We start from the raw sequence: 16,477 nt of genomic DNA on the forward strand, positions 1-16,477 counted from the left end.
TATATTATGCTCTTTAGTAATCATGTTGTATGTTTGCCTTTGGCAGGTTTTTTGTGCACATTAAACTGGAAATAAGCCTCCTGACTTGCTTCATCATTTTGGTTGTTATAATTCTGTGTCGAACCCACCACACCTATGTAAAGGTAGCAACAATAGAAAAGGCCATGTCGGGGTTCTCTTGCACAGGTTTGTGGCCAGTAGATTCAGACATTTTACAAACTGAGATTTTGCCCCATCTAGTTTAACAGATGAACCACTGCCCATTTCAGCGGAAATTATTATAGCTACCCTGATGAACCACCATGTGAACTCATAGGTAATCAAGATTGCCAGCCCGATGAACCACTCTGTGAACTCCTTTTTAGTAATGAAAATTGCCAGCCTGATGCAGCATCTAACTGTGCATATCCTCCTACACAACTCACATCTTATTCAGACAAATGCTCTGAAGGTCCCAGTGCGTCTACATCCAAAACCATTTTAGATGAAATTATCGGACCAGTTCGGGCAGCTACGCCAAGGGTCAGAAAAAGAGCTGCAGAAAAGGTGACATTATTAACTGCCTCGCCTTTCAAAAAGAGACTGGAAGAAAAACAGATATCTGTACGCGTTTCAAATAAAGTTGGTGGTGCTGCTTCCCAAACAACAAAAAAAAAAAAAAGGAAAAGGAAAGGCAGCAAAGCAAACAGTTCCAGCTGTTACTCCTTGTAGTAGCTGCTTTGAAAACTTCTATGATGATACTAGTGGGCAAACTTGGATACAATGCCAAAATTGCCAACTTTGGTACCACAATAGCTGCCAAGGCTTAGAGGAAAATTTTATAGGATCATTTTTTTTTTATTGTCTGTGACGATGAATAAATCACTCAAATTAAATTTATAATTTATACTTTTTAAATTTGTTTGTCAAAATTTATTATTTATGTTTGTGTATACCAAATAGCTCAAGCTAAAATTATTTAAAAACAAAATTCATGTGTTTATATAATTACATACTGTATGTTGAAAAACATAGAAATAATTTTTAAAATTCTTAGTTTTCATTAATTTTGCTTCTGCATAATTTTTTAATCAATTTTCTTTTTTATCTTGTTTACAATCTAAAATTGAAAACAAAATTACCATCCTAAATTTATACATAAAAACAAACATATACGAAGAGAAGAAAATCTTAATTTGTTTGAACATAATTTTTAATTAATTATCATTATTATTTTTGTGTGCAAGGATAAAAAAAATATTTGAAAACAAAATTACACATACAAATATATATACACAATAATATATACACCTAAGAGATTTAAAAAACAATTAAATTCTTTATTTACCACAATTTTTGCTTTAGCGGTAAGTGGCCTCTTGGAAGGGCTTTTTGCCCCAAGTGTGGGGTAAAATGTCCCTTAAAATTTTTTAAAAATTTCATGCAATAATTTTTAGATATATTGAAATAAAATTATTTTAAAAACTAATTTGTAAATTAGACATATAACACTATTTGAAAACCAAATTTAAGATAAAATTATATTAATAAGCTAGCTTGTACAGGCCATAGAAGCTTAAGGGGGGGGGGGGCTTTTTGCCCCACGTTACTTTACATGTTGTGGATGTTCCTTCAGATTTGAAGGACGAAGGGGGATGAGAGCGGGCAGGGTTTGATAAATCCAAACGACAGTCCAGCGCGCAAACCGCACGACCAGGCAGCCATTCGTAGTGACCAGTGAATACTTGTTCTCCCCCCCCCCCCTCTTGTTTTTTCGAGGGGTGACTATCCGCAGAAATAAGAGAGTAATCTTTCCTTTACTTCTTCTTCTCGTCCAAACTCTTGAGCGACGAAGATAATTATATATATATATTATAGATAAATAATGGTTTAATTGTATAATTTACATCTAGAATTAGCGCTGGGCCTATGAAAGTCGGCCGGCCCTGCCTAGGGACATGCGTAGGACGTAATCATCAGCTTTTTGAAGTAATTTTTTTATTTTAAATTATAATATTAAAGATACGATAAAACAAAACAAACAAACATGATAGCGGCCCTATATATACTAATATAGATCTAGATTTAAGATTTTAAAAAATATAGGCCTTTTCGTTTAAGCTTGAATAATTAGATTAGACTGCAACAATGATTAGGCATACTAGGAGAATATATCAAATTCTCACAATTAGGTAAAGAAATTCTGTAAATTGTACACGATTGTCACGATGTGCTAGATCTAATGTCTATATAGATCTAAGTGTTAAGTGTAAGTGTAAAGATATTGAGTTGGCATCTCTCCTTCCCTGTGTCTCCCTCCCCCAACGTCAAATATAAACCAAAATGGCAGCCTCCTTGGTTTACCGAAAACTGGGGACAAAATGTCATTCAGTTCTGAGGCTTTCTAACATTGAGGTGAACTTTAAATATACTATTATATAGATCTAGATTCTATTCTAGATTTCTAATTTAAGTGTTTTGTAAAGCCAGTGAAACTGATCTAGATCTAAATTAGATTACTGATTAGAATATTAGATGATGGTGATAGAATTACCTTACTTAACTAACTAGTTACTAGATCTAGGTAGTAGATCTAGATCTAGATCTCAGTCCTTACAAAGTGTAACAAAGTAACAAACTTTAACTTACAATCATTATTAGCCTACAATGTAACAATGTTTATATTATATTTATATAATTATAGATCTAGAGTCTAGTTTATAGATCTAGATTAGATCTATATATATAGATTTCTAGACGTTTAATGTTAGAATTTGAGAATAGAGTGAATAGTACTGAATAGTGACAGTGAGTGACTAGTCTAGACCTAGAGTCTAGACTCTAGGCCCTACTTTTATTTTTAACTTTAGTACTTATCTTAGACTTAGAGTTGAGTCTGAGTCTACATTTTGTGACTTAGTAACACTACACTGTAGACTGTAGTCTACAGTGACACTGACAGGTGACAGTCTTAAATTACCTAAAATCTAAATTAAATCTGTCTCATCATCATGGACTCGTGGTTTAATTTTGCTATAATATAATCTTATCTAGTCTAGATTCTAGAATACTACTACTAGTTAAATAGTAGTAGTTACTAGACTAGATTCTATCTTAGAATCTATCACTAATGACACTATCAATCATACATAGATTAGAATCTAGCTAAGTCTAACTAAGGCTAAGGCTACTAAGACTAAGACCTCACTAAGACTACTAGATCTACAAGAGTAATTGAGTTAGTACTCTTTGTCTAAGACTGTAGTCTGTACTAGAGTCAGAGATCTAGACTCTCTAGGAGCTAGCTATTAGCTATTATTAAGGTAGTATAAAAAATCATCATAATCATGAGTATCAGTATCATTCATTAATGATTAATGGGGTTCTTCTGGTGGTGTTATTTAATTTACAATGGCTAGACCTTGTTATTTCCATTACTTTTGACTTTTGAATAACTAATGTCATCAAGTATGATTAAGTATATTCACCCTTTTTTTAACATGTTAAAGTGAACTAAATTTAACTTTAAATTTAATATGAATAGTTCTTTCAATTATTTTACAATGAACAACAGCTGCTAAAATGAGTTTATTTGGTATGTCTCAAAGTAACTTTACCATTGAGATATTAAATTAATATAGTAGGCCAATGGTACTAGCCTCTGTCATGACTCATGAGTACTATGAGTACGATGCAACAGAAATACGGAAGATGTTTTTACAAACTTTCTTGCAAGATTAAAAAAAAAGGCTTGGGTGTAAACTACACACACACACAAACTTATTATATATAAATATATTTGGGATAATATACATCTTATAGTAGTTAAAACATTGTTATACAGATATTTCAGATACTTCTAACTATTTTTTAAAGTTATCTATTTCATATACTGGTAGTTCCTGATATATTATGGACATTAAGAATTATTACAATGTGTGTAGGATACAAGATGTATATTTACGTTCTTAAAGTTCTTGTATTCTTAATTACTTTAAATACAAAATGTTACAGTAAAGTTTCAAAAAGGCGTAGATGAAATAGATCTAGATCCATTTTTTTTACTTAGTAACCAACAATGAAAGGACGGGTAAGACACATTTGGCCTGTATAAGAGTAAATCTAGAATTATTTTTGACTATCAGATCAGATGTGTTATTTGTTTGCTAGATGACTCAAGCCTATTATGCACAAGGAAAAACACATGGCAGTCTTTTCATCTTTTATAGCAACTAGTCGACATAACAACTACACACTAGACTAGGCCGAGCGCTGACCAATTCAATACACACTGGTTTGCTGTCCAACTTATACTACTCAAGTTCTACTTTTACTTTTGGGCAGAAGGGGGGGGGGGATGATAGTGTTACATGTTTTTTCTAGGGTTGGTTACCTGAATGCTATGAACAACTGTAAGTGTAATCAGTAAAGATAAAAAAAATCTAGATCTCAGTATGGCAGACTATAGGATCTACAAACCAACGCTTCGGTACTTTCTATCAAAGGGTTAATTATCTGTTTAAGTTGAAACTATTTAAAAAAATGGATTTTTATATTCTCCTCTTATTAACAAATTTTAGTTTGGCGCTAATAAATTAATTAAAACCACTAAATATTGACTTAAAACGCTTCAGATTCCACTATAAACTAACTGAAACTAAACACGTGACTCAGAAGAAATCCAGAATAATCCCGTTAATGAGTTACTAATTGTCTCATACTGTGATGACACTAAGTACACTAACTGTTAAGTCACTTACACTCTAGTTCTAGGTAGTTAGGCTAGATAATTAAATTAAATCTATTCTATTAGTCTAGTTATATTCTTAATCTAATATTCTTGTATCAAATTAAAATAAAAAATAGCATTAGACTTTTTTTTTTTTTCTGTTTATAGTTGAGGAGTGCCAAGTATGTTGCTTTTAATGTTGAAAGAATACTGTCTCCATCAACATGTGCAGCTGTTTATAGCTACGGACATGCATGTCTTTCTACATCATCAGGACGACTTAGTGAACCAGTGACAAACAAATCTGAGTCAACAGCAGCTCTACCTAATAATGCAACTGATAGCAAAATTAAACCACGAGACACAGATTTAAGATATGTCTACAAGTGAGTACTAGTTTAAACCAGCTTATAACATTAATATATCCCATCCTAAAATGTATATTATCAGTGTTGATTGTTGTGTAAATTTTATCCAACTTTGAATTTTCTGTTATTTTTTATTCATTTAACATTATTTTTTTTTAAGACAAAAATTGTGTTGTTTCTGTCTGAAATAGAAATGGAAAGCATTTGAGATAAATAATCATAACATTACTATTTTAAATGTCAGTATTACCATTTTTATGCACTACCTAGCTGTATTTATTTCAGTTTGCAACATTTAAAAAATAAATAACAAAATATAATTATATATATCTAGAACTACTAATTGCTACTTATTTAAATATTATTTGTTATTGTTTGGTTCATTGTACTTCTGAAAGTGTAAAACACTACATAAATACTGTTTATCTCTGAAGCATTAACATTTTTGTATTTCATTTTGTTTTGCTCCAGAGAACAGTATATACCAATAACACGGCAGTCGCTCCTTCGCTTTTTGCTTCAGGAAAAAAGTTTTTTCACAGAGTCAGAATTGAAACTGTTTCCATCTTTTGTTTTAGCTCTGGATAGCACCTTAGTCAACAAATACCACACAGTTTTAACAAACTTACAGGTCAGCTTAATACATTTTATTTTCATTTCTAGTTGATTTTAAAGCTAAAAATTCACAGGGTTACTTTATTAATGCAGCTGGTATAGACCAAATAAATGTATTTTTCCTGATGTCTGTTGCCCCTATTGCAACAGATAGAAAATAATTGTACATTCCTAGAATAAAGTGGAAGAAGAGTGAGAGAAATGGAAGAGACCTGGTCTTATTCAACAGTTAACTAGATAGTGGAACAAACAACTGATACAACAAAATACACATTTTTACATAAATTTTCATATAAAATTTCAAAATGGAAATAAGTGTTTGGATAGCAATTGATAATTATAATTATTTTTTTTGATTAAGGAAAAGCTAACAAAAGTTTCATTTATACCTATCTTTTTTGTTTAATCTTCAAAGAGCTTGTTTGATCCAATCAACCCAGACAAAGATACATTAAAAACAAGAGAGTGGACCAGAAATGACAAATTGGACAATGAGTTTTGGCTTTTGCAGCAACTGCAAGACGTCATGAAAAAAGCAAACTTTCACGAATTGCCTGCAGAGAAAGTAGAACAATTTCTTAGGCAACACAAGGCACAAGAAGGTGTCATTGTAAGTGACTTAGAGAGTGAACTGAAAGTCTTTTTTTTTTAATTTCTTCTGAAAGTAAAAAAAAAGTACATTTTATAAAGATGTGATCTTGAAATCTCACCAAAACATCTAGTGTAATAAGACTTTCTGTTGTTGAAAAATATCTGTGCCAAATGCTGACAGATGATTGGAATGTTTGTGAAATAATATTTTGAAATGTTCACGGTCAGCAATAATATTTTAATTTTCAGAAAGTGGGAAAAGCTTAGAAAAGGACATTTCTAATTATAAATTGTCTATTATTGAACCTTTTCTGTATTATACTTAACTAGTTCTAGCCTACTGTTGAGATTAAAAAAAACCACTAAAGGTAGCACACATTAGGAATAAACAAGTATCTCCACATCAATAATACAACTATTGCTACACTATCTTCTGAAGTGTTTCTTAGACCAGGGGTAGAAAAGTGGATTCTTTTGATGAGACCCTTGGCCTAGTCTGTCTACTATATTATAAGCATTGGAAGCATGCAAAATAAGCACATATTTCTGTTGTTTGAACAGAAACTCACATAGTATAATAGTCATGCCCTAAATGTGTGTATACATTTCATTCTAACTTTGAACCTATTAATTTCTTCATTATGCTAATTTCACTTTATATCTTTGGTGTTGTGATTTGATTATATTATTTTGTTTACCAATGAGTTAATACTTTGCTTCATTTGATGTTACAGGTGAGTGTGGATCCTTCAAGATACGATGTTCTCAAGTTCTGGGTGTTGGGACATGAACAACCTGAACTCCACGTCTCCTTTGGTGAAAAAATTGTAAACAAGATTTTTAGAAGTCCTCCTAGACAGCCAATGCAATATTTCAAAAGAGTAGTAGTTGCATTAAGGTTAAAGAAAGATTCTAAGCTGATTCTTAAAGCTTTTAAAGAGGTTTGTACAAATGTTTTTAAGTCCTTAAACAATGTATAGCATTGTAGAAGTTGTAGTTATACATTGTTAAGTACTAGATTAGAGAGTAGGTTAGTTTTGTTAGACAAATATATTGTGTATTGTTTTAGCGACGGTAAATGTAGTAACATATTAAGACAGACTAATGATGTAGTAGTCTTAGGCGACAAGAGAGCAACATGGCGTTAGTATAGAAGTAGTTTGTTTTGGATATGAGTTAGAAATAGCGAAGTTTGGAAAGACTGGATGGATTTCCCAGTGATAAATAAATGGTCTCATTTTATAGAAGTGAAAGTCATTATTAAGTATATTGTTAACTTGTGAAGTAATAATTAGTAATATATAAGTAAAGTCAGATAGCCTACAAGATTAGCCCACAACAACATTGAAGTACAGTTTAACAATATATTTAATCTTGACATAACAAGTTAAATGAATCTTATAATACAATGTAGAATTGAAAGAAATTTAAATTGACTCATGTAATTACTATAGTAGTTTATTTATTTCGGACATTACATGAATTCGGACATTCGCTGTTTTTGTGGTCGTTAAATAATTATTTTAATATTTATTATAAAACTAGCGCGCTGTATAATGTGCTTGTCCATTTTCCAATGATTCTGACCCAATTTCCTTCCATTTAGCTGTCTTTTTATGTACGAAAAACGAATTTCAAATTTGTAAGTCAGGTTGTTGTTTTTTCCTATGTTACCCGGATGACTTTACCTCTTCCTAGAGTTAAGACTATATTTTTTGATTGGCTAAGTCTATACTAATGAGCCCAGCAATATTTATTCTGTTTTTGGAGCTGATTTATTTGATTTATAAGCCAAGTTGTCTGATTCCATACAAATAAAAAATTAATAGGGTGTCCGAATTAAATTACGATTTTCTTACCAAAATTTATTTCGGACAGCCAGTTTTGGACATCAATAAAAAATGATCTTGTATTATATTTGTTCGTTTGTTGTTGTTTTTTTAATAGAGAATAAATGGGCAAATGTTTGGAGTGAGCTTGGTACATTGAATGAAGTTAAATGCTTAGATCTAGACCTACTAGATAGATCTAGAGTTATATAGAGAGAATATAGAGGATTCAGTTAGGCAAGAATGGCTATCCTAACATGTACTATACTACAAAAGATCATCTGTATTAGAAATTTATTAAATTAATAAACAAAAAACACAAACATTCAACACACATCTAATCATGCAAACAATTCAAACATAAAATAAGTCTAAAAGTCGGTGTAAAAGTCACTATCCCTGTGACCTAATTTTGGTAGAATAAGTGTGTTCATATTTTTACTTTTTGTGTTCGTATTTATGCATAATTCCAAAACATCTTAATGATTTAATGTGAGGGGTTATGCCTGGGGATCTTAAAATTTAGTTAATGTTAGTAAAGATTTAAAATCTGAGTTTATTGAGGCCTAAATATAGAGACTGTCCGAAATAAATAATGGTGTCCGGAATCAAATAATGTGGGTCAAATTTGTCCGAATTAAATGAAAACATATAGCCTCTTTGACCTTAAATATAATAGCAAATATAGGTTAGGGGTACAAATATAAGTAGTCATCCTTATTCTCCTTTAACTAAAGAAGATTTTGATACGTCATTTTCTTTTCTATGTCGAACCATTGTAAAATAATGCACTGTCAAAGTCAAACTTTCAAATTTGGGCCTATAGGTGTCCGAATAGCATAAACTACTCTAAATTATCTCAAGAATTGAAAAACTTTAAGCTCTTTTACTGCCTAGCAAAGTTTTGTGCTTAACATTTTGTCAAGAGGTCAAACTGGTAGATTAGAAAAGATAAAATAAGTAAAATTGTAAGACTAATTTCCTTATGGACAATAAAGATTATTATTATTATTATTGAAATGAGAAGTTGATTTGATATATTGATGGCTGACATTTTGGATAAATAAAGTAAATGAAAAATAATTGCTGGTCATCATATCCTATGTGCTTGAAAGAACTGTTTTTTAAAAACCATTTGTATAGATGCCTCTAAACAAAGTATTGGACAGAATTGAAAGGTGTATTCTTTTCTTTTCAGAAATATATTATTTAATAATTTTTCTTTCAGAATTTTTTTTTTTTAATGTAACTAGTACCCTATAGTTTAAGCCAAACCAATGCGTTCAGAATAGCAAAAGTACCATAACAATAGGCAGCTTTATGATGAGATTCTAAAGCAAAGTTTATTATTTTATACAATGATTCCTCGTCTGTTTAAGACGATTCCAAGTTATTATGGATTTCACCAATAACCATTAATTCATCACATTTCTTTATTACAAAATGTAGTTTTATGAGTATTATCTTTTTTTTTTTAGATGTTACTAAATCTCTTATCTGTGACCTTAAATTGACTAACTGTGTACAACATGCCTTTGCCTTACATTGCAGATACCTCTTCAAAGAATAGAAATGTTACTACCTGATGGCAAAGTCCGAATGAGTTTGACTGATAAAAGCTTTTTGGCAGCTTCTGGTGGTTTGGCAGGATTAGGAATTTTAGCTAAGGCGGTTACAGTATTAGCAAATATTAACGTAAGTTTGATCAGAGGAACATACTGAAAGAGACATTTTAGCTTTCCAAGTATGCAACTGAATTCCATTTTCTTTTACAGACTAAATATATCAATAAATATTTTGTTTGTGACATTTTCTCTGTCATTTCACCAACTTTATTACATCAGGTAGACTGGCCTATACTTCTTTCATTGGTGACTGGGAGCATGGCTTTACCTTTCTGGTACTCTTATCAGAACAGAAAAAATGCTTACCTGATAGATGTCTCTAGGACTTTGTACTTCAAGGTAAATGTGCTCTAATGAAATATATTTTATAGACTCACTTCATCATGCCTTTTCGTATTACAAACACTTTCTCATTTAACGTTATACTATGAAATGAATTGGTCAGATTTTTGTTGCTTTCCTTATAGATCTTAATGAAACATATTTTGTTTTTGCTATAGATCTAACTTAATGCCATGAAGGTAACTTATTTTGTTTTAAAACATTTTTTTTATTTTTTTTTATTTTAATTTTTTTTTTGCTCAATTGTTAATATTTTTAGTAAATCTTAAAATGCATTTTCTAATCACTTGATGACTCTTTGAGCATAATATAAGTAAACTAAAATTTAGTTGCCAAATTGTTTATTTTGTATTTTAAAAAATATGTTTGATAAAAAGTTATATTTGTATTGAATTGTTTTCACAATTGTTTTGTTTGTTTTTCGATGGTTCACTTTCATAAACATTTGATTCTACCAGTAACTGATCAAACTAGAAATCCAAATCAACATACACAGTTTTGGGTGTTTACTTTAAGCAGTTTCAAATTTGTAATGTGATTTAAATGTCTGAGATTAAGATATTAAATTAAAAAAAAACTTTTAAAATCCTTCCTTCAAGGTCATAGGAGTTGTCCCCCCATACTCCACTAAAAAAAAAGACCTTTCATGATTCTTTATTTAATATTAAATTTAAATCTTCCTCTTTAATTGTTGAATGATTACAACATGTCTACAACATGGCCAGCAAGTCCTTTCAAATTTAACAGTATTATGAAAGTTTGCTACATTTCTTTTAGACCACTTACTTTTCTTTTTTTGAACTTTTTTCTATATGCACTGCTGTATATTTGAGCTACTTTCAACATAGACATTGCTGCTGTACTCCCCAGAATATAACCAACAACAAAGGTCTCTTGACTCTGTTGGTAGACCGAGCTGAGGATGAAAGTTTAAAAGAAACTTTGCTAACTTACGCCTTCTTGCTGCAGACTCTTCCCGAATCTATTAGAAAGTCACCCACAGCTGATAGTTCTTCTTCTAAAGGTAATTCATTTAGACAGAGTTTAATTAACAATTACAGTGCAACAATGACACGTTTGTTCAAGACTGCTCTTATTAGTACGTCAAGTAAAAAATGTTTTTAAACTACTTAAATTAGTATGTCAACTAAGAAATTGTTGTAAAACTTCATAAGAAGGTCCTGCTCTTGTAAAGTACTTTTAAAACATTACTTGCAAGTTGAAATGCTTTATAAGTCTTAGAAATTTAAATACCTGTACATTATGAAATCCTTCTATCATTTACAATCAGGTTTAACAAAGAAAGAACTTGAAGAACAAGTTTCTAAGTGGGTGGATCAACGAACAGGAGTCCAGCTAGAATTCAATGCCACAGAGGCTGTTCTCATTCTGAAAAATCTTGGCCTTCTGACAGAGAAAAATGACAGGCTCCATGTTCTGACACTAGAGGCAGCAGCTAGGATACTTCCCCAAAGCCTTCCTAGTGTCATTGCCCGCAGGGCAACAGAAGCTGATATAACAGAGGGTTATGATAGGGATGAATATTTGGAAACTGAGGCAGAGTATAAGACAGAGGAGAAACAGACAAGTCGATATGGATGGTTTTAGTCATATTATCAGAATTGTATATATTTCTAGCTGGCTAATTGAAATTTGTTACATAGATGCATCCAATTATAAGAATGGTGATAGTTTAGAAATATCTACATACACATACACCCCCTAGTTATTTAAGAAGTTCATGCCATGGAATTTATTTCTATTTATTTAAAAGTGTTTGTAATATATATCCATTATGTTTTGTACATCATTTGCATAAGTTCTAAAGATATATTTTGATCTGAAAAATCATCATTATAAATAGGACATAGGGTCTGATTTTACAAGATTAAAGGCTTCTTTGTTAGTTAAAAACTCCATACCATAAAGAATGATATAAGAATTATTTAACAAGAATATTTTACTTTAGGAAAGACTACTATTTTGTCTAGCATATTGTGCATTGGCCTATTAAAAGATAAAATACAAACTAACATTGGTTAACTTTAAGAAATAATGGCATGATTGAAATATATTGTTTCAATAAAATATATTCTCTGATGTTTGTTCCAACAACCTTGAGCCCCACACAATTTCTACCAGAAATACTACTCAGTTAATGAATATTGAATTTTGTTTCAATCCCTATCCTGTGAAAACAACTACTACTTCCTGTTTTGTTTTTCTTCTTCCAAGTTAACTTTAAGAAAATTATCTTGTCCATGAGCTATTTTATTTACTCTACACAAGTGCCTCATGTTAGCAATATCAGTGAATGTATTTGTTGCAGAGGCTAGTTATTGTTTTAATATTTGTGATGGCTGTGAGAGTTCTGTGTTAGTGACAGATATTGATTGTCAACTGTGCAAGGACTTCATGTTTTCATTTTATGCTTTCATTACATAAGCAATCAATGTGGACATTTTAATGGAGGGCAAATGAAAAGAACTTCAGGTGTTAAGAGAATATTGTGTTTGAAATTATTTCCTAAATAGCATCAGATAGTTTTCACTGGCTGAAAGAAGGCTTGAAGCAATATAAGGGGTCATGAAGTTATGTTATAGATAAGAATTAGGACATAATATCTGTCACTTCAAAGTATCTAATCATTGACTCTAGTTCTATTTCTGTAAGTATTGTAAAATATTGGTCATAGTAATTCAACTTTTGTAAGTGACCCTGTGAAGGCTTATAATGTTTATTTGCCAGATTATTTACAGTGCCAACTTGAAGTTGTAGATCCTAACAGTTTATTTTTGTTGAATGTTTTTAGAGGATTCTGATTTATAGGCAAGTGTTTCTTGAGCTTTATGACTGTCAGTGTGTTTAGTCTGTGTACAGTTTTGTAATGATGAGTTTTACATTATATAATTATTGTTATATTGAACTCATAAAGAAATAAATCTCTTATTACATTGCAACAGTTAATGTTTACCTACAAAAGTTTTGTTGTAAATTAGTATTTTTTTTTTTTTTCTTAAGACATAAGTTTCTGTTGGAGATAATGCAACATGTCTATCTGGCCTTATACAAATATAAACATATCTACTTGTTTCATATGTTCAAACAAACAAACAAACAAACAAACATATGTTCCACGTGTCTACCATTAGCGAAAGATCCTAATCACTAGTCTGCTAAGTACACAAGGGGGAAATGAAATGAAGATGGTTAAACTATTTGTAAAATGTACATTTATGTCAAAGAATTACTCTGCAACCATTGGCTTGCTTGGGGTATAGTGTTGGCCAGTACCAAAATGGTCTGTCCTCTATTTCCTTTAACTTTTTCGAATTGGCATGAACTTATGTCTCACTTAAAGTCAACACAACAGAAATCTATTTAGCATGAATATCTACTTTATTCATTCTAGGTCAAATACATTTTGGGTTCTCTTGAAAACTTCCAAAATCAAATCAACTGAGGCATGGCTATAAATTCTAGACACTTAAGCTGCTAGGGTAGATTCAAATGTATGTACATAATGATGAGGCAAGGAACAGAACTGTCTAATAGCATTGATATCACAAGTGGAACAAAATAATTTACAACCACTGGTCAAAGGGAAGTAACATTTGATCAGCATACAATGAAGGAGTGTGAAAAATAAATGCTCTGTTTGAACCTGTCAACATTGGTGTCAAGAGAGATTTTTGTTTCATTATATATTCACATAGTCTAACTTATTCTAAATACTGGCCTTCAAAATCACTTTAACATAACACAAGCACTAAAGTTTGACTAAACAGTAAATGGACCTCATTCACCAATCATAAACAAACAACATTTAGCCACGTGATTCTCTATCTCTTCTATACAAATTACATAATCCATAAAGGCTGTCACGAAAGTCATTTTTTTCATTGTTTTATCAATATTATTACGTAGCTAAATGTAGTTTGTTTACAATTGGTGAAAGAGGTCCATTATAGTCAAAACTGAAATATAATATGTGAACAATGCCTCTATCAAGGGTGCTATATTCGGATTGTCATTACATCATGGTAAGATATTTAGCACATAATTTGTTAACAGGTTCAAGCTTTGGTTGCTCAGGAATTAATTGGTAAGGATTTGGTTGCTTAGGAATTGGTTAGTAAAACTTTAATTGTTAGGAAAAATTTGGCTGTTTAGGCTTGGGATAAGAGGACGTAACATTTTTACAAAGCTTATATTAAGTCACTCCGTCTGTTTGTCTGTCTAGGTGGATTCTTTTACACTTTTTTTTCTCACTTCCTATTTTTGGATGATCAAGTTGATATTTTGCACAATTTCTCATTGTCAATGGCAACACATGAATCTGTACAAAATTAACCAATTAGTTAATCAATTAGAGGTAATTAATTAATTTTGTTTTATTTAGAAAAGGGGAGAGAAATCTTAAATTATTGAGAGATATAGCAGCGATTGATCAGTGCTCTGCCTTCACTCCATACATATATTTTTTTTTAAAGTATTTTTTATATTTTGCTTGTTTAATCTTCAGAATGTAGATACAAATGTTAAATGGTAACTTTCTCTCTCTCCACCTACATGTAATTAGCTACTTAGTGAATTTGCTAAGAACAAAAGAGTTGTGGTGTTAAACCTGTGATAATAAAAAAAAGTAGTAATGACAGGCATGAACAATATACAACAAACTATATACACAAGTATTGTTCATATTCCAGAAAAACTACTAAAAAAAAAAAAAAAAGAAAAGCTATGTACACAAATGTTGTACAAAAGATTTCATAATGAGGCGATTGTATTGCTACAGAACAAACACAATGATTATGCTTTAGGAAAGACTAGTTTCTATGTAACATCGTAAATTGTCCTACAACAAAAATAAATACATGAATGATATGTCTAAAAGGAGTTACATGTTTTAATTTCAAGAAGAGATGGACAGGAATCATGATCTAATAATGAAAAGAGCTTTTCTAAAATAGCACAAAGTGTTTCGCTGATCCTGTGAATTTTTTTTTTGTTTGTTGTTGTCACTAGATCTTGATCTATTTGTTAGGGTCATATGTTGGGTCAGCAGGACCCAAAAGTAGAAACAGCTATGTTCATGTTGGGTCAGCTAGGTCCACATGTGTCAGCTAAATTTATTATTGGGTCAGATAGGAACATACTAGTTTATTGGATCACATGGGCGTAGCCGGGGACACCCCCCCCCCCTCCCAAAATGAAATTCTCCCCCCTGAAGGGAGGGGCGGAATTTAGAGACTGATTTTTTGCTTCGATAATCCCCCCCCCCCTTGAAAAAAAAATCCTGGCTACGCCCATGTTGGATCAGCAAGGACCATGTGAAGGTTTCTGCTAGGTCCATATCATGTTGGGTCAGCTAGGCAACATCTAAATTCTAGGTTTACTTTTATAACTAGTTAGTACCAGTTGTTTAAAAAAATTGGTCCACTTATTCGTTTCAAATTACAAAGATTAGAATTACATAACAATTTAAGAACAACCCTTCAGCATAAAGATCTACTGTCTACATGTCTTGATTTAATTATTCAAATTCAGTAGTGGCCTGGTCAGTGGCAGAAGCTGAGGACGTGCCAGATAAACCGTCACATAGAAATGTCCTAAAAGTGACCTAAGGAAAGTAACTTTTTCATGTAATGGTCGTTCTCACATTCTTAAACTGTCTTTTACTGGGTGTTCACTAGTCGTTGGTATACGCATACAATAAAAACATAAAGAAACAAGATCAATCTATTAACTATTTCAATGTTATTGCGGGGAATATAAATAATACAACATCAACCAAGACTTAGCAAAAGTAAGCCTTTTTTTAAACACTAGTCCATTGAAAATCCTGGCCAATCTACAGAAAAGACTACTAAACAAACTGAAGCATTAGAACAATTTCTGTGATTTGATTGAAAACTATTTTGCTGGGTAGGATTCTTTCCTTTCCATTAATTTTCTTTAAACCTTTCAATGTTGTCTCTTAAAAGTTTGACTTGATCTGTAAAACAAAAAGAAACAATCACAGTTAGGAATTTAAGTCAAACAGGTTCGGATCCCGCCAAACTTCCAAACTTATAGATCTTATCAACTCATTCTCTCTGTCTGCCTGGTACACATTTCTAACAATTAGTCATTGTTACTAATACAACAAGAATCAATCAAAATAAAAAAATTAGTGGTAAAATTAATTAATTTTGATATCGAAAATGGAAAATGAATCTTACAGCATTGAGATATGGGAATGTACGTGTGAATTTCTTCCTCTTAGTTAGAACTGATTTTCAGGTTAAATTTGTAAACTGAAAGTTTACAGTGCTGTAGTCCTCTCGTCACTCCTATATGCATCAGAGTCCTGAACTCTATATTCCCGCCACACCAAAAAGCTAAACTCCTTCCACC

At 31.4% G+C, this 16,477-nt stretch overlaps 2 protein-coding genes across 2 annotated transcripts in view; one reads left to right on the forward strand and one right to left on the reverse strand.

Moving 5' to 3' along the window:
• The first annotated feature begins 2,279 nt into the window (after positions 1-2,279).
• On the forward strand, positions 2,280-13,038 carry LOC106051432 (transmembrane protein 143-like). The gene is made up of 9 exons (XM_013206609.2): positions 2,280-2,394; positions 4,877-5,094; positions 5,548-5,707; positions 6,107-6,301; positions 7,017-7,223; positions 9,663-9,806; positions 9,956-10,075; positions 10,949-11,102; positions 11,370-13,038. The coding sequence occupies exons 1-9, from the start codon at positions 2,323-2,325 to the stop codon at positions 11,684-11,686; spliced, it is 1,587 nt and encodes a 528-aa protein (XP_013062063.2). The 5' UTR covers positions 2,280-2,322; the 3' UTR covers positions 11,687-13,038.
• A 420-nt stretch (positions 13,039-13,458) lies between these two features.
• Positions 13,459-16,477, reverse strand: part of LOC106051434 (uncharacterized) — a 79,844-nt gene continuing 76,825 nt past the window's right edge. The window contains exon 9 of the mRNA XM_056035298.1: positions 13,459-16,076. Coding sequence (XP_055891273.1) covers positions 16,027-16,076 — 50 coding nt within the window. The 3' untranslated portion in view covers positions 13,459-16,026. The remainder of the gene's footprint in view (positions 16,077-16,477) is intronic.

The sequence above is a fragment of the Biomphalaria glabrata genome, chromosome 7 (assembly GCF_947242115.1).
Source record: "Biomphalaria glabrata chromosome 7, xgBioGlab47.1, whole genome shotgun sequence".
NCBI lineage: Eukaryota > Metazoa > Mollusca > Gastropoda > Planorbidae > Biomphalaria > Biomphalaria glabrata.